The sequence below is a fragment of the Larus michahellis genome, chromosome 6 (assembly GCF_964199755.1).
Source record: "Larus michahellis chromosome 6, bLarMic1.1, whole genome shotgun sequence".
Taxonomy (NCBI): Eukaryota; Metazoa; Chordata; class Aves; order Charadriiformes; family Laridae; genus Larus; species Larus michahellis.
In genome coordinates this window covers 36,325,492-36,351,877 of record NC_133901.1, presented here as the reverse complement: position 1 = coordinate 36,351,877, position 26,386 = coordinate 36,325,492, and the positions used below count along the sequence as shown (strand labels likewise).

The window sequence follows — 26,386 nt, the reverse complement described above, 5'->3', positions numbered from 1 at the left end:
GATCAGCTTCCTAAATTGGCCCACAGCCGGCACATCAGTACCAACACGAGCATACACCACAGAGATGTGCCAGAGCAGCTTGATCTACAGCATCACCTTCAGCGTGGCGCAGCTACAACAGCACAAACCCTTTTGGTCAGGTCAACACGGTTTGTACCTGCAGAGGGAGTCTGCTCCTTTACAGGAGGCTTTGTCAGCTCAGTTATCAACAGCAGACTTGTTCTGCTGCAGCCAGGGCTTGAATCACTGTCACAGGATACAACTTCCCCACCGCCCTCGGCACGCCGGCAGCTGGCCAATGTGCAGTGATTCAGCACCCACACTAATGTTTTCTTCTCTCTCTAAATGAAAGTCCACAGGTTCAAGCGATGCCATGGGGGAAAAGGGGCTGGAAACAGGCATTGTTTTAGGCAGCTTTCCAACCCCACGCTATCTTCAAAAAGCCAGGCAAAGTGTGTGGAAAAAGGCAAGCAAAAAGGCTTTTTTGTTCTTATTTATTATTTTTCAAATGGGAGGGGAGAGGAGAAAGAACAGGGAAAAAATATCCTTCCTGCTTTCTAAACTCAGTATATGCCCCTTCTGGTGCTCCCTCCCTGCAAATCCCAGTGCTCTGGGAACCTCAAAATTAAAAACAGCAATAAGAGATGTGGTCCCTATTCTAGGATTTCTTTGGCCATGCCACTTGCATGTCACTGTCAGACATAAAAGAACCACTTTGTTTCAGAGTCTCTAAAGTTTTGCTGGCATTTTCACCTCCATTCAGACCCTGGAGACAAAGCTGACCAGAAGTTTCACTGAGCTGAACTGCCCTATGAATAAGAAAGCGAACTACAATTTATTTCTAAGGTAGCATTAGAGTAAAAATATACCACAATCTACTGCATGGTCATAACGTAGTGGCAGGCTCCCATAAAACCCCTGTAAACCTGCAGGCTGTAAATTCCACTAGTTGTCTCTCTCAAGGTGACCGGCTCATCACTACAGATAAAACCTGACAGATCTGCAGAGTTTAAGCCCCCCAAGACACAGCACTCACATTTCACTGTTAAAGTCCTACTTCAAATGGGCAGCTGCCAGCTCTACGACAAAATTTGGGAGCCCCAGAATACGGGAGGAAGAGAGAAGCCAGCTTCTACAGGAGCCTTAGGTTTGCATCTGCTGATTTTGCTTCTCTCCTGTCCTCAGCTGCAGAGTAAGTGCAAAGAAGAATTCACAGAGAGATAGACATCAAATACACACAGGCACCCCCCTCCACACAATTTTCCCCTGCACTTCAAAGCTGCCCTTTCTTTTTAAAGTTCAATGATTTTTTTATTTTTTTTAGTAGTTTTTTGAAGCTTGCATAAAAGTGGTGATTTCTGCCCAAATTAGAGGGGAAATCCACAGTGCCAGCACTGCAAAACAAAATGCCTTGTGAACAGGAACATATGCACACATCAGACAAGAACAAACTCCCCCCATTCCTCCTCTCTGTACTGGGCTTAATTAGTCCTTCCAAATCATTGCAAGAATGCGATTAGAATCTCCTGGGAGCCAAAAATCACCAATTCCAGTCTCTTTGCTCTAGCATAACGTGATTAAAAGTAAGAACAAAAGTAGTAATTAGTGAGAAATAGGAAGCCAGCCATCCATCGCTGAAAATGATCACTTTTAAAAACTGCTTAAAAACCTGGAACATCTCTTGGTGCAATTTAAGGCAAAAGGCATGTCTGCACACACCCCACCACAAGGGCATTGTTGGGGGTTTTATGCCCATGTTTAAACTAAGGAGAATCATAGCCCCCACGTCTCAAAGGCAACTCCCGTAAATAAGGCAAGCAGCTCATCTGATTTAACATTCAGAAACCTAAAAAGCCATGTTTCATTTTAGCATTTATTAAAACACACTGAAAACCTTCAAAGAGGACGCAGGGGGCTGCTCTCTAGACACCCCGCTTAGGAAGGTGTCCACATGATACAGGGCAGGACCACGCAGGGATCCCCAGGCTGCTGAAAGCCTTGGGAACAGCACAACTGTGTCACAGTGCTGCTTTTCCCAGACTGAGCAGCAGAGCTGCTGTTCTGCAACGTGTCATGGAAATCAGAGCACAAAGTGAAACCGCCTCACTGAGAAGCACAGACAGAAACTTTTGGGTTTTTTCCCCACATACCATAGCCACAGATACACCCTTCAGGAACACCAACAAGCTCCTTTTGCCTTCAGGGACCATTCACCAGGCACCAACAAAAATTAAGCAGTCCCAGCTGCTTTAATCAGGTTAGTAAACCCAGTGGACAGGAACCTGGCACTAAGACACACTGCTGCTCAGAAAAGGCAGGGATGAAATTCAGGGGGAGGGGCGGGGGGGAAGAATTTGTTTTAGTTTTAAACACTGCAAAAGTTGAATCAAGTAAACCAGAAGCCTTCTCAGGAGAAAAAGCCAGCAGCACCTCCTGAACAGACCAATTTAAAGATAAAGATAACTCCGGGCATTGCACCCTCACGGTTTTACAGCCTCACCGGTTACTGAAGCATAACTGTGGCAGTCTGAGCAACCAGCTACAGCAGGGCCTTCCAGAGACAGAAAGCATAGCATCAGTTTGAAAAAATGTTCTTTTTAAATGGCTTTGTAACTGTCCAAGCCTCCAGAAATAATTCTGAAATGCCAGTTCTGTTTTGAGGAGGAAATCAGAGAAGTCTTTGAGCCCAACTACGTAAAGAGCACGTGCTCTCCATACATCCACCCACATTTCTCCATCAATGATGAGCAACTCCGGCCATTCTTCACAGTCAGGAAGTACAATGTGGGAGGGAAGACAAAAAGTCCACTGGAGAGACTCATTTGGACGAGATAATTACAGGGATGCAATTAATCTTCTGTTTCCGGCCAATCAACTTTTCAACCCTTCCTCTAATCCTGCAAATTTGACTGTTCAACCAGCTAGAACGTAACTCCATGGCAGGTTACGCGCTTCCCCATTTGCCTTGCTTCTGCTTGAATCCCAGCAGCAGCTTTGCAGCACAATCCTCAGAAGGGAGGGGAAGAAGAATGGAGCAGAGGGAAAAGCGGGATTCCCCAGATTTGTGGAGGTCTCATGTTGGCCATGATCACTGTCTGATTGCTTTGGCGCAGTTTTTTACCCGTTCTGGACTTCTCCTCTTAGGCAATTCTACTTTTAAATTTCAGGGAAAGAGCACACAGGGCCAAGGTTGGCACTTTTACAACACACTTTTTTACGTAACAAAAACTGCAGCATTGCAGGCGTCAGCAAGCAAAGTTCTCCAAGCACACGATAAGTGCCACAGAGCTATCTGACTGTTGTATCAATTGACATCTCAACTGTTGATAAAGATGCATTTCAACAGCTTTAAATCCAGCCTCTTCCCCAGTCCAGGGATAATCTCAGCTGTGTTCCCAGCACTGCAAACCAGGAAGGAGATGAGGTCAGGTTAAATGCTTTTTATAAGCAAAGAGGCATGTTCCTTCTCTAAACTTGAAGGTGGCACAAGGAATACCACCAGGAGAAGACAAGTCAGGTCACAGGGTGCAACCTCCTGCTATCAAAGGCAATCACATTTTATACTCCCAGACACTGCACAATCAAGTTTCATCTTCAGTCCAGCTGGAGTTTGGTCCCAACTAGACCTATTATAAGGCTACTCCAGTACTTACCTCCTTAACACAACCAAGCCTCCAACTGTCAGATTAAGCCCATTCAAGGCCAGTTCACCCCATAAGCTCTTGTGTCAACACCGCCTTCCCATGTTGATCTTCAGACGTTGCTGGCCCTCTCCCTCCCTAGCAGCTGATTTACAGACAAGCAATTGCCTCACGCCCAGTCTCTGAAAAATCTCATCTGGATTCTTCTCACAAATGGAGCTACTTCTTTGCAAGTTATTAAGCAGCCTGTTTGGATCACAGCTGCACCTCACCACCATGCTAGGAGATAAAAACTCAACATCCCATGCACTATGTAAACAGGGAGAGAATTTGGCCTAAGGAATTCAAGATCCTTACCAAAAAGGTAAAGTGAGAGAGAGAGGAGTGTAAAAAAAAAAAAATGGCCCATTTTTATAACAATAAATCACCATGCAGTATCAAAACTTTTGCTCTTTGACCAACTTCGAAATCATCCATTTAAGGACACACACCTGACTCTTGCTAGGAGCTCTATCAAGGCTTTAAAACTGGTTTCCACCCTAGCACGCTTAGGTCTTTCCACATAAGCCTGAAAAGACAGCTTTCCAGCTGGACAGATGACAGTACATGCCATGCCTGCTTGATCACCAATACTTCAAGCTGCTTCTTGGTGACCAGCCAGCCGGCCTTGTCCTCAATCTTAGCATTCAGGCAGGCTCACAGACCTCCAATTCAGGGATAAAAACTGAGGGGAGCTACTCAAACGTCCACCGCTGACAACCAGCCAGGCTACATTACACCAGTTCTCTTTTCCAACTGCCATCAAGCCTGTATCATTTAAGAGTGTGAAAAAAAGCTGAAGTAAACGGTCTTGTCTAAAGAACTACATCCCTGAGCTAAACTGTCTCTCATAAAAAAGAGCAATTGGCAACTGACTCCTGTACCGCTATGTTGGCGTGGCAAATACCAGAACGAGCTTGACTTCAGCCTCAGCTGGATAGCAGAAGGTGCATTTAAACTTAAATCAAAGTCAGAAATATCCAAAATGTTGATGGGACACTTGAAGACAGGCTACTTACAGCACCGCAAGAGTTGGGGCCCCCGTTGAAGAGCGTACAGGCAATCCTCACTACTTCCGCTTCCATCTTCCTCAAACCAGGGAATATATCTGGATGGAGAGGATTACTCCAGGCAAACTCTTCATACACCTTCAGAAAACAAAGAAAGTTAGTGAAGCACTGAATTCTCAGTGCAGATTTGGGAACTCACCATACCCACTGTACAAGAAAATTAGCTGCATTTAACCATAGACAATACTGCAGATCTCCTTGACTTAACTCCTTCTGCAAGCAAATATCAAAAGCTGGGAAGCTACGGCTGAGGGGGAAAAACTCACTTGTTTTTCTAGGGCATTCTGGCCTCTGGAGTGATTTTAAAACATCACAATATTTCTTTTTGTGAAGAGACCGGTTGAATTGTTTAGCTATTTTTTAAAAAGGAACACAATATGCACCCTGTGATTGCTTTACACAAAGCAGGCCAAAAAACTTACTTTGCAGAACTAGTTTTCAAGTTTACTATTACAGGGGAATTCTGAAGCAGCTAGAAAAGCACAACTGCCCACCCACACTGCAACAAAAGTGTCCGTGGAAACCAGTATTTCATGCTTGTTCTGCAACTGCGAGCTCACAGGATAAGGCTGGAACAGGCCAGTTCTGACCTCCTGCAGTCGAGATCAAAAAGCAACTGCAGGGACGTTAAAAGGAATACAGCAGAAAAAACAGTGAACAATCAGCACAAACAGAGGGAATGTTTCCACAACACTCAATCCAAGCTGAGGCCCCTCTAGACAGGCTGCTCTGAGCTTTATGTTTCCCCAAAAGTGGCAAAGAAAATGTCAACGAGCAGAAATAAAAAAAAAAAAATAAAACACCAACAGCAACGACCAAACAGAGCTCATTACAGCTGTTATAAAAGCTGTTCCCAGGAGCAAGAAGGCTAGACTTCCCTTTCTAGCAAAAAACCTCTTGAAGTAGATATATTTGAAAATAGACCTTTGGGCTGTTTAGGTTATTTTCCAACCTTCTCCAAGGGAAAAGTTCCTGAGTAGGTAAACAGTCCTAACAAAGACGCCACTGAAGCATGCCAATGCTCCATTGTTTTTAAGACGTAGACTGCCAAAAAACATTTCACAAACTTCTTTTTCGCTTAAACCAAGAGGAATTCAATTTTGCTCAGCAAAGCTATTCCAGTCCGAAGTCCCACAGCCTCCCAGTAACAAGACAGCCAAGGATGCTTTCACTCCAGCTTGCCGCAAAGGCCCATCAGTCGGGGGGCTTGCTGAAGCTGATCTACGGCAATGTTATGCCTCCTACCATTCCCTGAATTAGAAGGTCAGTACCAGTTTCCAGTTCACTTGGAACCAGCTTTTTACTTTCTTACTCAAAACACCACCTCATTTAATTGGATCCTAGTTATCTCTATGTGGTGTTTTTGCAGGAACAGTCACTTGGTTGGCTTTACACTGCCCAAACGCTTTGCTAATAATTCCCATTCCACCCACATTTACCCTAGGCTCTGTCTTCATAGTTGGGCAGTCTTAGTTTCAGATCTTCCTTATTTATTTTGAAAGCTGCTGGAATAGTGTTGAGTGGGTTCTGGTCACCCTGAAGACGCCAAGGATATCTGCAAAGATGCAAAGTTAGACTGCTTGCACTTTACCTTCACTAGCAGACGGGTGAGTTTCTCTTCACCGCTGTACACAGTCCCAGAGACTTTCCCATCCTGCCAACGTACGTCTCCTGAAAGAGAAGGAAGAGCACGCTGCTTGCAAACACAGCCATTCTCAGGAAGCACGTAGAAGTGCACAGAGAAGTCCTCCCATCCGTTCTGCAGATGAGGATTCAGCTCTTGAGATTTCACCGATGAGGAACAAGTAGGATTTTTGTGCCACAGATACAGCTATGTGCAATGCTAAGCCTCTGGCATCATGTATCCCACAAACTTAGAAAACTGCAAGTAACTGATGACTAAAGAGCGAGCAGATAAACAACATCTAGCTGCAGCAAGCAGTTATATTAATATATGTAATCCACCTAATCCTCACTCAGGCTCCCCAAACTGCTGTCCAACCAACTGAACTCTAAAGTGGCTAAAGTTAAAGCCTCTTTCAAAGAGCACCCATCACCACTCTAAGCCAAGAAGAGATGGAAAGGCAAAGCCTGTATTGCTAAAACCCACAGTGCCAGGTACCTCAATTAAATTTCACCTAAAACAATATGGCACTGAACAAGAGCAGGCGGGTGGCACAGCATCAGCAGCACAACCACTTCAAGAGTGTTTCAACCCGCTGCCCAATGTGATTGTACTTAACCAAGTAACTTTCTGCCTTCAAACACGCCAGCAGTGTGTTTCCACTTGTTTGGTTATTTGCTCCCTCTCCTAACTGTTAGCCTCCTTCATAAAACTCAACAGCATCAGCTTCACAAGCATACGAGGCAAACATAGTCACAATCCTACCCTCATTTCCAAGCAACTTTCAAAGGGGAGTGCATGTGAGCGGGAAGGAGGGGGCCACAGGAAAAGAAAAGAGGAAAGAACAACCTGGTGAAGGAAGGAAATAATCATTTGAGGAAAAACACAGACAGAAGCTACATAAGCAATACATAAAAGTAGAAAAGCAAGAATTTGTTATAGGATACTCGACTGTGAAACTACTTCTGAATTTGGAGTAGGCGCACTGCTCTAGCAGAAAATTCAAGGCATTTCTCAAATCTGGGGATAGGAGCAGGGCTGTCATATCTTCTCCTCCGGGCAGCAAGTCGCCCCAATTTGCTCATTACAAGTAATAGGTACATGAACCAGGGTGGAGATATTTACATGAGTGAGGCAACTCAAATTAAGCTTCAGACACTGCTTAATTTGACTCAAGCCAGGAGAAGAACATCATGACTTCGCCTTCCTTAATTAATATTTTCAAGGTGCAAACCATTATGACTGATTGAGAGAGTCTTGGAAATTCCCTAAAAATCCTGCCTGGAAGTTGCTGGGTTTTGGGGTGTGTTTTGGTTTTTGTTTTTATTATGAGTATTCCCTGGGGCTTCACAGAAAACACATTTCTGGTAAAAGTCAAACATCAAGGCAACTGCTCAGAAATGTAATCAAAAATGCATTCAAGCAATTTCCTCCATATTTGTCTTCTCCTTAGCTCTCACATCATCAGTCTAGCACTCTTGGGGAAGGAACAGAATCTCACTGTAAATACCCAAATACAGTATTAGAAGTCATGAATACTGATCTTAGTCACTTCCAGAAGGAAAACAGACAGAAATTTGTAAGCAAAGAGCACCAGGGAAGAAATATTTAAGATGAAACCATGAGCAGGAGTCATCAAACCCCATTTAAGAGAGTAAGTCTAATGTCAGGTCTATGAAACAGACCCATCTCTGCTGCAGTACAGACTCACATTCGTACCTTTTGCGCTATACTCTTTCATCTTCTCTAGTACTTCAGGCTGGCTCATGCCTTGTTCCGGCAGTGCTTTGATATAATCCTTTTCATCTTTCAGGAAGGATAAACTGGAAGTGACATCATTCAAGGCTTCATCAATCTTCTTTTGAATCTAAAAAGAAAGAAAAACCCTATCAACGATGGCACTGGCCATATTATAAATAATTGTTGAGCACATGCAACACTGAACTCACTAACTACACCCATACTATTGAGCAGAATAGATAGGAACTGGTTCAGCTCTGTGACCAAAAAGCACGGCAGAGTTGACAGTCACACAGTTCAACTCTTCCTTCCTACCAACCTCTCCCTCCAAAAACAAGCTGCCTGGAACGGTGAATTGGCACGCACTAGTCTCTAAACCACACTGGGAACTGCCCACGGGAATGCCAGCTGCCACAGCCCAGAATTGTGCCAAGTAACCACTATAGGCGATTGCAGAGTGGCACTTGAGCCACTCCATGGCTGTGTTTCATTTAACAGCACAGACACCACCACCACAACGTTCAGACGGAGTACATTCTTTACTGGGTACCGATGAGCAGTAGGAGCTTTGAGCCCCTTCCTTAATGCTTGAGAAAACAAAGCTCAAGGCAAAAATACTGCCTTTTTATCCACCGAACCTTTTTAAGTCACAGTTTTTAACTTGCAGAAGTCTTCAGATGTGTGCTATTTTGTACCTTGTCTCCTCTGCCATCATACACATAGTTTAGAAACTCATGAAAACAGAGAGAAACAATAAAGAAATCTCCACTACAGGCACAGTTAGGAGATTTCTTTCCTCCCACCCACACGTTACATCCAGGAGGCCCAGACTTCTTCTCGCAACACATTCCAAAGTACAGACTCTTCTTCCAGGCAACACCGGTGTTGGGATAGCATCAGCTTTAAAGACTTTTGGACATTGGAATGCCTCAAAGTCAAGGCCTCCTGTAAGGAACTGATAGGTTATCAGGTATCAGCCTACCAAAGAGTGGAAACAGTACACAGATAGGACACACCAGGAGTCCTCTGGCACAGGAGAGCTTAGCAGCGCTAGCCCCGAGAAGGTAAGTATGGACAGAGTTGGAATTGTATACAAGGGGCCCAGAAGGTGTCCTTTTCTAACAGGCAGACAAAAAAATACAAGTCATTAATTCATCTCATCAAAGGCTACTCAAATCAGAAGGTAAAAGTTGGGGCACTTAACATGACATGAAGCAGGGATGCTAGTCCCATCCAGAGGGCTGAGGGAGAACCTTGAGAAATGCTTCCATGTCCATGGCAAAAGGAAAAAGTTCCTCTTTGATACTTTCATTTGATAGAATTGCCTGTAACAGACCCGACTCCCTGAATCAATGTGTAAATCTGCCAACACATCAAGCAGAAAGAAGGGCAATCATCAAGTGTGATACCATATGTAAAGGAAACCAAGCTGTGCATTTCTCAATCATTAAGTCATTGACGTGCTAAAACATGCTGACATTTGTAGTTTCAAGCTTTTATGCAAAAAAAAAAAAACCCACACAAAAACACACCACTAAAGCTTTATTTTCAATGATACACAAACTTCTGACGTCTTTGTGCTATAATGCTAACTACTGCTAATAGGTATCTGATCTCTAAACTAATCATGGCCAGTCATCTGACTAAAAAAAATTATCTTTCTGTGTTGCACAACAAACACTTGGCTATCTCACACTTGCTCAAGAATAAGACATTCTTTCAGAAGAACAACAGGTCCAATCCTGTCCCCTTCTTCCATAAATAAAATTATTTTCTCAAAAATCTAACAACAAGGAAATGTTACTGGAGAATTCTCTAACTACTGAAGAATTCTGTAACTGTACTTACTGATTCTTGGTCCCAAAAAAAAAAAAAAAGGTGGCACCTGCATTTTATGAGAGTGATATTATTACAAAAACACTAGGCAGAAATTATAACTTTCATTAAAGCAAGTGGCAGCAGAAGACTTTCCAGACCTCTATCCTTGGATCATATCACCATAACGTGACAGATAAGATGCATAGAACTGTAAGGTCTCTGCACTATGCAGGCTGAAACAAGGGCCTGCAATAATATTTTAAAAAGTTGTCCAAATACTTACCATAGCCCCAACAAATGGCATTTTTCTCAGTAGCTTAAAGAACTGTTTTTTAGTTCGGGACATTAAACCTGAAAGACAAAAGTCAGAAATTAACGTAATATGACTCAAGAAACAAAAAAAATAGACTGGGAGCACAATGCTTCCGATACAGCCTCAGTATTTCTGATCCAGGCTAAAAAGCCACAGTGACACAGTGACCAAGGGAACAAGGTGTGACAGGTTAGCTTATCAAAGAGCAAGGCTCAGAAATGGACCAGGCTACAGAAACACCTGGGTTGCAGAACAGCAGCCATCTGTGGGAATCAATAATTTGACTCGTTTTCTTACTTAAACAGGAACTTGCACCCACACGTGGAATTTTACAGAGAAGAAACGGATTTTAAGATTTGCTAAAGGCAAGGTCTCCAGCAAAAAAGGGAAAGCACTTTAAATTATTTTCTACATCTTCAAATCAAATTAGTACTGTAACATGAAAATGCTCAGCAATGTGAAACAGGCACCCAGACCAAAGGAGGAAATAGCAGTTCAGCCATAATGTGACAAGGATTCACCCGGTGTCTGGCCATCCGATATAGGAAATGCATGATGCAATGGGAGGTGACTCAGGGGAAGGACAGAGGGAAGAGCAGAAATTCCACCACAGTCCACATACTGAAATGAGAGAAGCCACTGATGACAAACACCAGGAAATTCCCGGGGTAGCTCTAAAGGCAGGAATGAAAGCAGGATGACAAAGATGCTTTATAGCCACAAAAAAAAAAAAAATGCCTTTTGAGTCCTACAAGCATTTCAACTGAGCACCAGCAGTTACAGAAAACTTACACCAAGAAATAACTACACAAACCTTAAAAAACAACCATTTTAGGACTTTGCCATTTTATCCACATTTTCTCTGCCACTTTGTATATATTTTGAAAAGCTACAGAAGGACAGTAATTGCAGTTTGGCACACTCTGTAGCAATCACTTGTTAACACTCTGACAGCAACATTCCTATTGCACATTTCAGTGTGCATACTGTTTCATTAATGCCTGCCACAGTGAGAAGACTACAAACTCCTGAAAAATTCAGACGATCTACTCAGATCTTAGAAAAGTTAGTCAATACTTTAAAAAAAAAACAAACACTACTGTGCAACAGTACAAATACTAGGCAAGAAGCTAACACAACCCTGTACTGAGCAAAAGATTCATATCATTTGTCCCTTCCATAGATGTTCCCACTATTCAGCTACACCTGTCTTTAAAAAGAAAAAAGGCTGGTTGAGGAACAGAGAGGCACAGAAGTAAACACTGAGTTAAAAACTTGGCTATTTTTAACAAACTGTGTAACTCTAAGGCCTGTGGGAACTGCAAAGCACCATGTTCTCTTCTGAGGGCAAGGTAGTTATCTCTGACCATCACACAGGCAGAGAAAAGTGCAGGTTCATCAAAAGAGATCTCACTGCAGAGCTGTCAATATCAGAAACTGCTCAAAACAGGAAGATGCTCCGGGAAGGGGAAAAAAAAAAAAAAAAAGAAAAGAAAAACCACACAACAATACCACAAGCAATTATCTTGAACATCCTGAGGATGAAACATGCCTCCGACACCAAATCAAAACCATGTCTCCTCCCCCAGCAGGAAGAGAAACAATCAAGAGCAAGAGTTATCCAGACACTTTTCTCCAGTGACTAAGTCCACAAGAACCCAGCTCTCAAATAAATTTCCCCAGGTTTTGAGCAAGAAGAGAGTGTTGCGACAAGTAAATGGTTTAGCCAAAAGCAAAAAGGAAACAAGAGGAAGGGAAGATGCAGGCACATTCCAGGCTGGCCTACCGCACCCTCTGAAGGAATGGAGGTGTTTCATTGATCTGACAGGCCTTGACCTTAATTTGGAAGAGGGTTTTGTTAATACTAGTTGACAGCAGAAGGCCTGTTTTAACAAGATTTTGGCCTTGTTTCGTACTCTTTTCCCTTCACTACTTAGGAACAACTCTGTCCCTCCTCTCTTCCCCCAAACATAAAAAAAAAAAAACCCAGCCTTTTTCAAATACTTACTCTCGGACTGGAAGAGGAAGCCATGCAGCCATACACTTAGAAGTGTAGAGGAAAACGTCAACCCAACCAGTAGCCAGGGTTCAAGTCCTTCACACTGGGCATTCACAAAGCTTGTTGCTTTCTCCCAATACATTTGGAGGATTTCCTTGTAGGGAATAATGGCATCCTGGCAGGAAAGAAAATGACACAGATATTGACAGAAGTTCAAATGGGGCATCAAATAGTCTATGTGTGTCATCCATTAAAAAGGTGCTTTTCAGTAGGCAGAACCCATGCTTTCCTTAATTCCTGTAAACAGAACAGGTAGGAGATAGTTGTCATTCATTTTTAGTCACGAGCTACTGACAAAAATACACATCTTAAGAGATTTCAAATATTCAGAGAGAGGGGCCAAGGGCAGACGAGTAATATATGCAAGCTTACAGTCCCAAGACTCGTCACCTGATATTACCATGGCCCGAGAGATGCAATTGTGCTATCTCAATATTTTTTCCAATGAAGTGAATGAAGACTGAACTACTGCCTTCACAGGTGCCACCATTCATCAGGTACCACCAAAACAGGTCTATTAAGTACCCCGGGCTGGATTTTTAAAGAAGACGAAAGTACTCAGCAACTCCTTACATTTAGGATCTAATAAGTACTTTCCATACAAAGGGAGAACAGAAAAGACAAACAAACACCGCTGCTGCCAAAAGAAACCCAGAAAACCGTGATGCAACAACAACGTCAAACTAGTAATTACTGTCAGGACAGAGCCCAAGTACCTAATCAATATTTTCAAAGCACGCTCTCTTCAAGAGTCTCAGAAGAACAAGGTGGGGGAAAAAAAAGAAATGTACACAAGGGCAAAAAGCCTTTTTCCCCCCAAAACAGGGGTCTTCAGTACAATTCTCTGGGAAAAGCTTTCTAGAGACAAGAAGAATCCAGGTAACCACACCTTGTTTGGAGCTATGACCAAAAATAAGTATTTGGGGGGACTGTTGCATGTTACAGACAAAAGCTTATGGATTTTACTTTACTTTATTTTTTTTTTCCCCTCGCCTTTTCATCTACCATCGAGCCTAGTTTTCCCCAGTTTTGCTGGAGAGTTTTCTGGGGGCACCTTCAGCACTACAAAGCTTCACCCTCCAAACAACAGAGAAAGTACACGGGGCTTTTCAAAAGACTGGTTAATAAACCTTGGAAGGAATATATCCTTGATACCTATGCTGTCATGCTCTTAGTGGGTTTAGAGCAGCTTGCAAAGACGGATATAAATAAACCACTAAATTAAAAGCTGCTAAAACTTCCCTTCTCAGAACCCTTTACAGATCTCACTTCTGGGTCAAGTCAACAACAGAAGCAGCATTTAATTTTTTTTAGGTCACATTTAGGGGTAATGTGACATTTCAGTACAACTGGAGAGGCTACAAACAGCCAAAAAAAAACCAAGTTCTCCCAAATAATCAATGGAAAAAGGCAAGATTCCTTACATACACACAAAAAAAAAGCACTAATGAATATTCACTACTTTGGAAAAGCAGTGAAACGCACATAATGCAAGAAAGTTCAAAAATATTTAAGCAACCCAAACATAAAGCTAAAAAATTCCAGTAAAACAACAGTATCGATCCATTGCAGAGGACTAATATCACCCACGCTCCAGCACAGGCTGAAGGACACGGACTGAACTGGGCAAGACCAGGTCCCCTCACAAGGAGCAGCACTCAGCTATGAGAAGTCAAATTAGCACCCATCCGCTTGGCAAAGGGCAATTGAAAAATACACCAGCTACATCAGCCCTGAAAACAAGACAGCCACATAAACCACTACAATTAAGCAATGTCCTAGCTAACGCCCAGTCTTCCAATCCAGTCACCACAAAGCTGATTTAACCCTAGAATTTAAGGGAAGAGCTACCTTTCTCAACTAACCAGAGGTGGTACTTAAGTTTCATCGAGTTTGCACAATCTTCTCTGAAAAATCCCTGGAAAGGCGTGTTTACCCTACAACAGCGACATTGGTTCATTGCCTAGAAGAGCTAATGCCAGGATATCATCCAGTTTTGGAACTGCACTTAAAGGATGGAAATGGAGCCACTAACATGCTGGTGTCTCAACAGCTGTTCTCAACTGACAGCAAGAAAATGCTGCAGCATCCAATATAAAGTGGCTTGTGCTTTTTTCCCTGAGGATGGACAATAGAATCATAGAGTTGGAAGGGACCTGAAGGATCATCTAGTTCCAAGCCCCGTCCAACCTGGCCTTGAACACCTCCAGGGATGGGGCAGCCACAGCTTCTCTGGGCAACCTGGGCCAGGGGCTCACCACCCTCACAGCAAAGAGTTTCTGCCTCAGATCTCATCTAGATCTCCCCTCTCCCAGTTTAAAACCATTACACCTTATCCTATCGCTCCCCTCCCTGATCCAGAGTCCCTCCCCAGCTTTCCTATAGCCCCCCTTTAGGGACTGGAAGGGGCTCGAAGGTCTCCCCGGAGCCTTCTCTTCTCCAGGCTGAACCCCCCGCAGCTCTCTCAGCCTGTCTTCACAGCAGAGGGGCTCCAGCCCTCCCAGCATCTTCAGTTCTCAGAGCTCAAGCCCTAATTAGCTGCTGCTCCTCTGTTGGAGGCCCCAGAGCTGCACGCAGGACTCCAGGTGGGGTCTCACCAGGGGAAAGCAGAAGGGCAGAATCACCTCCCTCAACCTGCTGGCCATGCTGCTGGGGATGCAGCCCAGGATACTGTAAGCTCAAAATCAAAACAGCACATGAACTTCTAGACAGCAGTCACTTAAGTCAATGGCAAAGCTAAAATAAATGAATCTGGCGAGAGATTGGTCTCACTCTTGGAAAAAGCTCTGGACAGAAGACCCTAGCCAACTGCCCATTTTGTTGTCAAATGACACACCCCCCACTGAAACCACTCGGTTCTGCAGCACACCAGCCCTTACCTGGGGCAGGAGGAAAAAGTCAGTCAGTTTTTCTAGATGCAACGAATAGCAGTGGCAAATCCTGCATCCTATCACAGGGATAAGCAAATCCTTGGAAAAGCCCTTCCGTCCTCTCTTTTCTGGTCTGTAAATTCAGGCTGCTCGACTCTGAACTTCCCATTACTGGGATGCAGACAAAACATTTTACCTTAAGTTTATTCCAAGCTAGAAGAGTGCATACCAGCACTGATATATGGCAACTCAACAGTATGTCCAAGTTTTGAACATGTAAGAGAAAATTTTCATTCTGTTAATTCTAAGCCATTGAAGAATTTCTTTCCCTTTCTTGCTTTAAAAAAAAAAAAAATAATCTGAGATCACTCCACAAAGAATACAGTTTGACAGGGTAAAATTTTCTCTGTATTTCTCACTTTTTCCTTCTTCAGTCATTTCATACTTACAAGAGTTCGAAGGATGAGACTGATCAATTTAGGAGGATACTAAAAAGAGGGATTAAAAAAAAACCACCAGTGAAAATTGGCATGGAAGACAAGTTAGCAATGAAATACAGTATCTCAGCTCCCTAGCTAGCTACACACAGCATTTTTAAAGCACCTCTCTGCCCCACAGCATCCAGCAAGATATGAGAGCGCTTTACGTTCTGAATTAATAACTTAATCCTAGAGAAACTAGAGGGAATTCAGAAGGTTGCATTCGAATGCACTCTGTTTTTATTACACCCAACAACATGTGATTGCAGCCTCACTGCTGCAGCCCTACACCGCTTCTTTATTTTAGGGGGAGGAGGAAGGGTAATAAATATATTGCCTGCGTTCAAGCCAAGCCATTGGAATCCCTTCTCCTGCAGCCCTGAAGGAGCTGTTCAAAACAGAGTGAAAAAAGAGGTGGGGTTTTTTTTCCCCCCAACCAACCTCAGCCAAAAGAAATGTTCATCACATGCAATAAGGGGGGATGCACTTCCAGCTTTGCAGGATTATAACATCCATTTGCCCCTGCTATTACCGCTTACCCAGGTGGGCTAAAGACAACAAGCTGGCCTGATTTTAAGCCTATCTACAGGACAGAATTTCATGTAAGACAATAACCTGCTTATTTGTGAAGGCATCAAAAAAATAAAAGTTTCCTTTCCCATAGCAGGAGAGTAGATAAGCTGGTTTTATTTCCTTAAGAGAACCTTTCCCCAACAAAAGCTTCACAAGACACAGGATTATTTTAGAAGCTGTTTAAAAGCCTGACTTATAAGCACACTGAAAAGCATGGGAGAAAAATCTCCACTGGAGGATTTGGTTTTAATTCTCAGAGCATTAAGACAGACCCAGGTATCCGATAAAATACTAATTGCTATCATTAGGAATTGCAGTGTTCATTTGTACCGATATTAATGCACTCAGCAACCCAAGCAGTTTACATATTGAATTTTTAGCTCCACAGATTAGGGATACATCCTTAGTACTTTATTTCTAAAAGCCATTAGCTAGCTGAGCTGGTTCCAGGGATAGCACTTATGCCACTACAAAAGAGGACAAATTAACTGCAGTAATGCTCTTCTGTCCCAGATGACAGAAAAGAAAGAGGGGAGGAAAAAAATGCCAAAGCTAACGAGAGCAGATTTTTGCAGTTTTGCCAGAACAGCATTTCCTCAGCTGTGAGTTTTAGGACTCAAATAAGCCTTTAAAAAAAAAAAAAAAAAAAAAAAGAGAGAGAGAGAGAACAGAAAGGCAATAAACTGGAGGACCTCACACTTTTGTTGCAAGTGCCTCCTGTTTCTGACACTGTAAAGTGGAAGCACTGTTAAAGTTTACCTCTGGGAAGAGTAGGAAAAAAAGGTTTTATCAGCAGAATCTTCCTTCCCCCAGGAGAGCATTTAAAGTGGGCCACAGAATAAAAGTAGCTTTTAAAGGCAAGTTTATTTTAAGCGATAGCATGAGTCTTAGGCTGACTGTGCGATTAGGAACTGCTAAGATGAAACTACATCCTCAACTTTCACCTGAACCCACACATTTCCCCAAACCAGGGACCTTCTGACCACCTCCCTGTGCCTGAACCTTAACATTTGCCATTTGTCTTTCCTCACTTTGACAGAGCCGATGAAGGAGGTGGCATGTCACACAACTCGGCACATAGTAAATCAAGGCAGAAGGAGATTGCTCATAGCGACTGCACCAGCCAGGCCAACTCTGATTAGGGTAACGTGCAGAATACAGGTATTGCCACTGTAATTAAGGCCTGTGCTCCTACACAACAAGTTTTTTTTCCCAGGAGAAGGCTTCCTGACTGAAAATAAACCGCACAAAACCAGCAATGACGCAGCTGCTTGGTTTGTTTATTCTGCTCCTATGAAGAAGGAAGACTTCAATTAGCAGTGCCTCAGCTAACACCTTGTTGCCAGTACAGGCACATCTGACCAGCGTAACTACGCAGCATAACTGGCCTCGCCGCAGGTAAGTACTGGACTTGCTGCCTTCAGCCAACCATCTTCCTACCGGAGAGCCAGGGAATGGGATTGAGCAACAACGCCTCGGCCTCAGAGGGTGCTAGTTGCTGCGTGTGTTTTGATTCGCACCCCAGTAATGATTCCGCTCCTCCGTCCCTCCCTGCCACCCCCAGCGTGACAAATAGCTTTACATAAGCACCAGGCAGAGAATATTAGGAGCAGTCAGCTCCTAATTATAGCTCAAGGTTTGGACTGCATGCTGACCCCCCTCAAAGGATGTGGGCACACTGAGTGATAACAGACACAGGATCCCTCAGAAATGAGGAATCGTAGACTATGAAAAATCGTGAAAGAAAAACACATACAGGTCATGCTCATCTTACCACAGCTCCCTGGTACCACCAGCTTCTTCTGCGTTGCGTTTATTTCCACCACTGCCATACTGAAACCTTTTTTTTTTTATCCAGAGGGACAGCAAATTATTTTTTTTTGCCATATAGTGTATGCAAAATGAATAAATATGTACTATCCCACCAGCCCTGAGAGTTCAAGGGGAGTGGCTAGACAGCGGCTAATTATAGCTCCAGCACAAAAACAAACAAGGCAGCAACTCAGACTAAGACCAGCAGCATCCCAGCTTCCACTGCAGAGAAGGAATGTAAAACTATCAAAACAAGATGGCAAAAGGCTGATGCAGGCTCAAAAAATGTGTAGTTTTACAACAGCCCAAAGGACTCCAAAATTAGATGCGATTTCAAGTTTCATTTAACCCAAAACACACACAAGATGTTGTTACCTATTGTTCACTTTGCTCACTGCAAACCAACCGGTTTATAAAAGCAAAGTTTCTGCAAACATCTAGGTATGCTCCAGGTATCACAGATCTCAAATCTTGCAAGGAACAGGATTCACTCGATAGATGCCTTACACTAACCCATTATGGATCTCTTTGTGGGTCACCAGCTCCAAGAACGTGCAGTTTCCACAAAGAAAAGTCCTCTCCCAGCATCCACAACAAATAGGATAAAAGCAGCGCTCAGTTCCCTGTGTGCTGGGACTCATCTGGACACATTTGTTCATCCCTCCACTCAGCAGCCTCTCAGACCACACAGTCCTTTCTGCATGCCTTCTGGAGAGCAAAACTGGTATTTATTTGAAACATTTTGCGAGTAGCTCAGTGCCATGCAGCATTAAAAGTCTTGGTGGGAGCTGTCTGAAAGCAGATGATAGCATGGCAATTGTTCTGGGAATGGGCATCCACGAACAAAGGCAGCACCAAGACCTGGCACAGCTTCCCAGCAGGGTTATGCAAGCCTCTGACAAAACCCCTAGTATCAGCACAAATGAATGTCGCTATTATACCTTTAAGGGCCTTATTCTTGGGCAACTTTGACCACAGCGCAGGAATCCTCAAAGACTATCTTATCAACACCAATGCGCAAAACCCTTCGGCCCCTGTGATACCTCGTCACATGCCCTTCCCGATACGTGGCACAGATGGATCTCGATGAGCTAGGAGGAGCAAAGGAAACACTCAGAACATGAGGACTTCCAAGCAACTTTTAGCTGCAAATTTCTAGGAAATGCAAATATTTCCAAAATAGAAGAAAAAGTCATATCACAATCACCACAGCCCAATGCAAAGAGGCTGACACACCCACTACTACAACATCAATCAACAGAAGCCAAATCTCAGTTACACATCATGCTCCAAGGACAGTACTAAAACATTCTTCAAAGCCCCTATTGCTACACTAACCAGTCAAGGGCCATGGCCATCTAACCAGTACACAAAGCGATCTCAGTACTAAATACTCCAGATGAAAGGCCTGCTAATACTTGAAAGGGAATGCCTTTGACCGCCTAGGACACAAGAAACCAGAGCAATAATTGTAGGTCAAAAATGCATCGTTCCGTTTCCAAAAACCAGAGCATGAACAGATCAGGCCTTCTAAAACATCCCTCACTGCACACCAGGGTCTGTGGTAGGAGACAGCTGGTGCAAGTGGAGATCTGACCAAAACTACACCTTTTTATTGCCAGAACAGTGTGTCTGGCAGAAGAGACAAGCAGCACCTCAAAATCCTTACTCAAGGAAATGGGCTCTACTCAATCCCTTTTGCCAAGCAAGACAGTCATAGCAAGGTTTTGATCACTGCCACACCAGTCAAGCCACATGCACGCAATAAATGCTGTGATTAGGTTTATCTTACCACCACCAAACAATGGAAATGTGCACTGGAGAAATCAAAGGCAAAGAGCAAGGGACTATCCCAGCAGACCCTCCCCTGCTCAGGCTAGCAATTCATCTATGACTTTTAAGGGTAGTGAGAGGGTAGAAAACTCTTAGTAGGCTGGAAGTGTGTGGTACATGGGAGAACCAAGATTTTTCTTCATCTAGGTAAAATATCCAGGGCCTCTCAATCCCTTTTACTAAGGTCATGGGAAAGATCACAGCGTAAAACCACAATTTAGGAAAAATGCTACATATCAGGGCTTCTCCAGAGAACGCTTCAGTCCCTGAGTACGCAGACAACTTCGTTAGCTTTCCGGGAGCCAGGAACCCTGTACAATAGCTGCTCTCTAGTCTAAAGAATAAAATAGCAAACCTGCACAGGTCTTCCAGATGCAGTAAGTAACTGTATTCTCTGCAAAGCACTGGCACAGAGAGACTAAGGTGAGAACAGCCTGACTGCACAGCACGCTTCCAGAAACCCCAGGCCAGTCTAGACCACACCGTGCGCAAGGTGTGCAGTATTTACTCGGTTCCAAAAGACCTGACTTTTGGCAGATGAAAGCTACCGAAACACAAGCCGTGCAAGCTCCCGATGCTGTCCTAACCTACGTGCGCCCACAGGTGAAAGGCATGCCATGGGCCTTGCTTTTATCTCCCACTCGGAGGTGGTGACACAGGGGCTGGGCACAGCTCCACACCAGAGTGGAGAGAGAAACCGGCACTTGAGTGTTGGGGCACCGGCAGCCGCTCCCCGTGACCGAGTGGGAAAAGGCAGTCGGCCAGGGAAAAGGCAGTCTGCCAGAGACGATGCTCCTTCATCAATCGTGGTAGCAGCCATGATTTCAGGCACCTTCCTTGGCGGGGGGGGGAAGAGAAAAAAGCTGGCACCCCTTACAGGTCTGAGGGCTCTGAAAACGAGGGCTGTCTGCCGGTACCAGCTATGTTTCCAGCAACCCCGGTTGGGACCGAAGAAGAGCGGACTTCTCGACTGCTTCCAGCCAAAACAAAAACAATACACAAACAAACAGCGTCTCTGTTAGCAAAAGAACTTTCAGCAGAGCTCAAGCATCCAGAGCAAGCAGGGGAAAACCCAATTCCTCCCCCCGCCCCGGCTGAAAGAAACCCACAGAAGCAGACGAAAACACCATTTCTGACCCTCCCTGTCCTGAAACGAGACACCTGTGGGACAGAGGCCTGCGAGGGTGACTCTCCATCTCGTTCAGGGGCACGGCATGGGCCTCGCCCGGCCGCCGGCGGGGGTCGGGGTTGGGGCCGGCGGGAGGGGGCCGGCCCCCTCCCCCTCAACCCTGACCCCCGCCGGCGGCCGAGGGAGGCCAGGCGGCTCCTGAGACGGCGACCGAAAGCCCCCGGCCCACACCCGCCCCCCGCCGGATAAGGCCCCGGCCTCGCCGGCTGAAGGCCGGGAGGGCGCAGGCCGCGCCCGGGACGCCCTCATCTCTCCGCCAACCGAGTCGGAGACCTCCAACCACCCCAAGACTCCCCGCTCACCATCCCGGCTGCCTCCTCCTCCTCCTCCTTTTCGTCGTCGTCGTCCTCCTCCTCCTCCTCCTCCTTCTTCTTCTTCTTCTTCTTCCTCCTCCTCCTCTTCACGGGGTCCCGGCCCCTCCCGCCCTCATCGCGGCGCCCCCTGCCGGGCGCTCCCGCCGCCGAACGGGAGGAGCGGGGCGGAACGGGAAGGGCTGTTTTGGGGAGGGCCCGATTCGAGGCCCATCCCTCGCATGGAAAGGCCGCAAAGTCAGGGCTGGAGCCCGGGGGGTGGGCGGTCGTGCGGTTAAAAGCCTGAAAAAAAAGCCAAAAAAAAAAAAAAAAATGGGGTTTTAGAACCCACCCCCCCCCGGAATCGACACACACACACACCCACACACCCCCGGGTGCGAGGAACTGGGAAAGCTCCTGATGAGGGCAGTTTGGGGAATTAAGGAGGAAGCAGCAGTTTATAGAATCGTAGAATGATTAGGTTTGGAAGGGAACCTTAAAGGTATGGATTGGAATGAGGTGATCTTTAAGGTCCCTTCCAACCTAAACTATTCCATGATCATCTCATTCCACGCCCCTGCCCTGGGCAGGGACACCTCCCACCAGACCAGGCTGCTCCAAGCCCCATCCAACCTGGCCTTGAACCCCTCCAGGGATGGGGCAGCCACAGCTTCTCTGGGCAACCTGGGCCAGTGGCTCACCACACTCACAGCAAACAATTTCTTCCTCAGATCTCACCTGAATCTCCCCTCTTCCAGTTTAAACCAGTTCCCCCTCGTCCCATGGCTCCCCTCCCTGATCCAGAGTCCCTCCCCAGCTTTCCTGGAGCCCCTTTAGGGACTGGAAGGGGCTCTGAGGTCTCCCCGGAGCCTTCTCTTCTCCAGGCTGAACGCCCCCAGCTCTCTCAGCCTGTCCTCACAGCAGAGGGGCTCCATCCCTCACAGCATCTTCAGTTCTCAGAGCTCAAAGCCTAGTTATCAGCTGCAAAGCACAAGGAGGCCCCCTTGCTTCAAGAGCTCTGTGTTAACACAGCCGTCCCTGTGCATGAAGAATACTTGGTTATCACAGGATCAGCTGAAGCCGATGAGATATTTTATTCAGAGGTTATTCCACCATCCAGTTGCTCTTAACCCACATCACTGTTTTTACCATACATTTGTTAGATGCACAGCCTTCCTGCATTTTTCAGAAGGTTTTTGTTCTGGGCACAATGTAAGGCAGGAGTTACGGGTCAATGTATAGCATTAAACTGCGTGGGTGAATCGAGTGTGACCCCCCTGAGACCAACATCAGGTGCTGGGTTTCAAACACAACAAGCAGAGTATGGTTTGGGACCAGCCTCCTACAAGCAGAGCAACCGCCACCTGGCAAACATCCAAAGGATGGGGGGAGATTTTAAGGGGTGAGAAGCAAGTTCAGGAACAAAATCACATTATAGAGTGTGTCAGAAGGGACCTATCATGATCATCTAGGCCAACAGCTTGACCACTTCAGGACTGACCAAAAGTTAAAGCATGTTATTAAGGGCATTGTCCAAATGCCTCTTAAACTCCGGCAGGCTTGGGGCATTGACCACCTCCTCTGGGAAGCCCGTTCCAGTGTTTGACCACCCTCTCGGTGAAGAAATGCTTCCTCGCATCCAGTCTAAACCTCCCCTGGAGCAGCTTTGAACCATTCCCATGTGTCCTATCCCTGGATCCCAGGGAGAAGAGATCAGCACCTCCCTCTCCACTTCCCCTCCTCCGGACAAATACCACGGTAGCCTTTGGCCAAAAATTAATGCAAGGATCAGCTGGGGTTCGGCGTGTCACAGGGCCCCTGCCACAGGAACCTTGAGCAACTGCCCTCCCTCCTGTGACCTCTCTCCTTGAGATGGCAGCAGGAGTGAGGTACCCAGTTTCACCCGGGCTTACGCAGGAGCTCTTGGAGAGCAAAATCTGAAGCCCACACTCAAACCAGTTATTAAACAGTCATCAATGTCTTTGTCAGAGTTGAACCAAAACCTGCAATTATTTGATGTCCATTGTATCCATAAAAAAACATGTTTGAGATGTACCTTTTGGTGCAAACTTCCAAATCTACTAACATAGTCAGGCTTCTTAATGTGCAAGGTCTTGCACGTGGGTGAGGGCAACCCCAAACCCTGGGCACAAACCCAGGCTGGGCAGGGAATGGACTGAGAGCTGCCCTGAAGAGAAGGACTTGGGGATGTTGGTTGATGAGAAGTACAACGGGAGCCAATCCGCGCTGGCAGCCCAGAAAAACCCCACACCCTGGGCTGCATCCCCAACAGCATGGGCAGCAGGGCGAGGGGGGGGATCCTGCCCCTCTGCTCTGGGGAGACCCCCCTGCAGTGCTGCCTCCAGCTCTGGGGCACCAACAGCAGAAGGACACGGAGCTGTTGGAGCGGGGACAGGGGAGGCCCCAGAGATGCTGGGAGGGCTGGAGCCCCTCTGCTGTGGGGACAGGCTGAGAGAGCTGGGGGGGTTCAGCCTGGAGAAGAGAAGGCTCCGGGGAGACCTCAGAGCCCCTTCCAGTCCCTAAAGGGTCTCCAGGAAAGCCGGGGAGGGACTCTGGATCAGGGAGGGGAGCCATGGGACGAGGGGGAACAGTTTTACGCTGGAAGAGGGGAGATTTAGATGAGATCTGAGGCAGAAATTGTTTGCTGTGAGGGTGGTGAGCCCCTGGCCCAGGTTGCCCAGAGAAGCTGTGGCTGCCCCATCCCTGGAGGGGTTCAAGGCCAGGTTGGACGGGGCTTGGAGCAGCCTGATCTGGTGGGAGGTGTCTCTGCCCAGGGCAGGGGACATTCTGTAATTAAAACTAACTGAAGATTTCTGCTTAGTCACTCCAAACACATCTTGGCTTTAAAAACCATATAAATCTATGTACATTTGCTTGCACAGATTCAGGTGTGGCTTTTTAAACGACTGCATTTAACCTCCTGTGCTTTTGTTTTTACAACGTTTTGAAGTGGGTATACAAGTATCAGCTCTTGGCATTTGCAGTTAGTACAAATATTTAACTCTGTGCCACCTTACAAGCAGTAGCTGTTTTGGTCGGCTGTCACCATGCCATCCAAGCTGTCTCCTCGCAGAAGACAGCATCTTACATAAGTCACCAGACAGTACTTTTATCTCAAGATAACTGCCCTCGCAGGACTGTTTTTAGAAGTATTCCTAGATATCAGATGTTCCTTTTAGCAGAAAAGGGAACAAACAGATCTGTTACTAACCCGCTATCAGTCTCACAAAGTAGGTCTTCTTCCCATGCGCTTGCCAAGCAAGCATGCATCTATTTGAGACAACCCCAAAAAAGCTGTGTTTTCTGATTTAAAAAAAAAAAACAAAAAAAACCCCAAACAACTCTGCAATAAACATCAAGGCCCCCAAACTTCCAGAAAAATGTTGCTACTTGGAAAATAGCCTTAAAAAAAAAACCCACAAATATTTATGTCTGTCTAAGTAGCATTTTGCTCTTGATGAGGTCAGAGGAAATCTTATTTGTTCCTTCAGCCCCCCAAAAAAGCCTCTTTGGATGCATCACTGCAAGCCTCACTAATCTTCACACACACCTTCACATAATGCCAGGAAACGGAGAGCTGGGTTTGTTTAATCTGGCTAAAAGCACAGGTAGAGGGAAATAATGCACCTCACTATAAACACGCAAGTGTGGGAGGAAAAGACACACCGGGGAGGGAGAGGAGCTATTTGAGTGAGAGGACAATGGTGGCACAAGAACAAATGGATGCGGGTTGGCCCTGAACCCATTTAGGCTGAGAACTGGAAGAAGGTTTGTAGCCATGAGAGGGTGAGGTTCTGCAACAGCCTTTCCTTTAGAGGAATAACAACTTACAAGCCTCAAAAGCTGGAGACGGTTCTCCAAAGCATGTTACAATAAAGGTCCAAGGCTTCTTCCGGAAGAGGGGAGATTTAGATGAGATCTGAGGAAGAAACTCTTTGCTGTGAGGGTGGTGAGCCCCTGGCCCAGGTTGCCCAGAGAAGCTGAGGCTGCCCCATCCCTGGAGGTGTTCAAGGCCAGGTCAGATGGGGCTTGGAGCAGCCTGGTCTGGTGGGAGGTGTCCCTGCCCAGGGCAGGGGGTGGCACTGGATGATCTTTAAGGTCCCTTCCCACCCAGACCATTTTATGATTCTCCACAGCTTGACATCTCAGTTTAAGAACCTATCTTGACGCTGACAGACTTACTCCCTGGAGATTAGGTTTTCCATATTCATTTCAGCCAGGGTTTCCATCTTGCTCTGGCCCATCACACAGCTCCTCTGCAGCCCAGGCAGAAATTCCTTTTCCCGCTATTCAGGTGACCATATCACCATATCCGACTATTCAGGTGAAGAAGATGAAAGCACCTCAGCTTCTCCTTGCAGGTGACAGGATTAGTGTCATGGCTGTGCCAAAGCAGCTTCTCTTATAGAGAAGGGAGCTGCCTTTCCAAGGAGCAGCCGGGCATCACCTGAGCTCCTGGTCCTGCTCTCCACCCATCCCTGCTGCTGCTGGCTCCAAGAAGGGCTGGGAAGGGGAGCATGGGGCTGAGGAGCAGCACAGCCAGGCTGCTTGTGTGGCCTGAGTTGACCTAGAGCCTGGTGCAGAATAAGGCCAAGAGGGTCGGTTTGCTGGAGGACGTTCACTCTTAGCACTTGCAGACTCCCAACAGACACCAAGAGGTCCTGTCCCACAGAGCTGCAGTCTGGACATCACCCTGCCAACCAGGATGCCTGCCAGCATTGCCCATGCTCAAACAGAGTTCTCGCGCCCACCTTTAGAGGCTGTCTTGGAAAAGGGGCTGGAGAGAGAGAAAAAAAAACACCAAACAAATAAGTCCTGGTTCTGCAACGCTCTGAGACACAACCCCGCTGGCAGAGAGGGTTGGGGTATTACAGGTTACATATTTATATGTGAAAAAAAAAAACAACCCACAAAAAACAAGCCATCATCGAGACCAACCTGGCAGGATTAATCCATTGAAGGGTTGATGCAAAAAGCCAAGTCTGCAAGCAGTCGAGTATGAGGAAAAAAGAGTG

At 45.8% G+C, this 26,386-nt stretch overlaps 1 protein-coding gene across 1 annotated transcript in view; it reads right to left on the bottom strand.

Moving 5' to 3' along the window:
• SGPL1 (sphingosine-1-phosphate lyase 1) overlaps positions 1-21,796 on the bottom strand; it is a 33,009-nt gene extending 11,213 nt beyond the window's left edge. Inside the window, exons 1-6 of the mRNA XM_074591551.1 lie at positions 21,363-21,796; positions 12,254-12,419; positions 10,216-10,283; positions 8,094-8,241; positions 6,342-6,421; positions 4,700-4,828 (exon numbers count right to left, since the gene is read on the bottom strand). Of these exons, the coding sequence (XP_074447652.1) occupies positions 4,700-4,828; positions 6,342-6,421; positions 8,094-8,241; positions 10,216-10,283; positions 12,254-12,419; positions 21,363-21,365 (594 nt within the window). The 5' untranslated portion in view covers positions 21,366-21,796. The remainder of the gene's footprint in view (positions 1-4,699; positions 4,829-6,341; positions 6,422-8,093; positions 8,242-10,215; positions 10,284-12,253; positions 12,420-21,362) is intronic.
• Between the last annotated feature and the right edge of the window lie 4,590 nt (positions 21,797-26,386).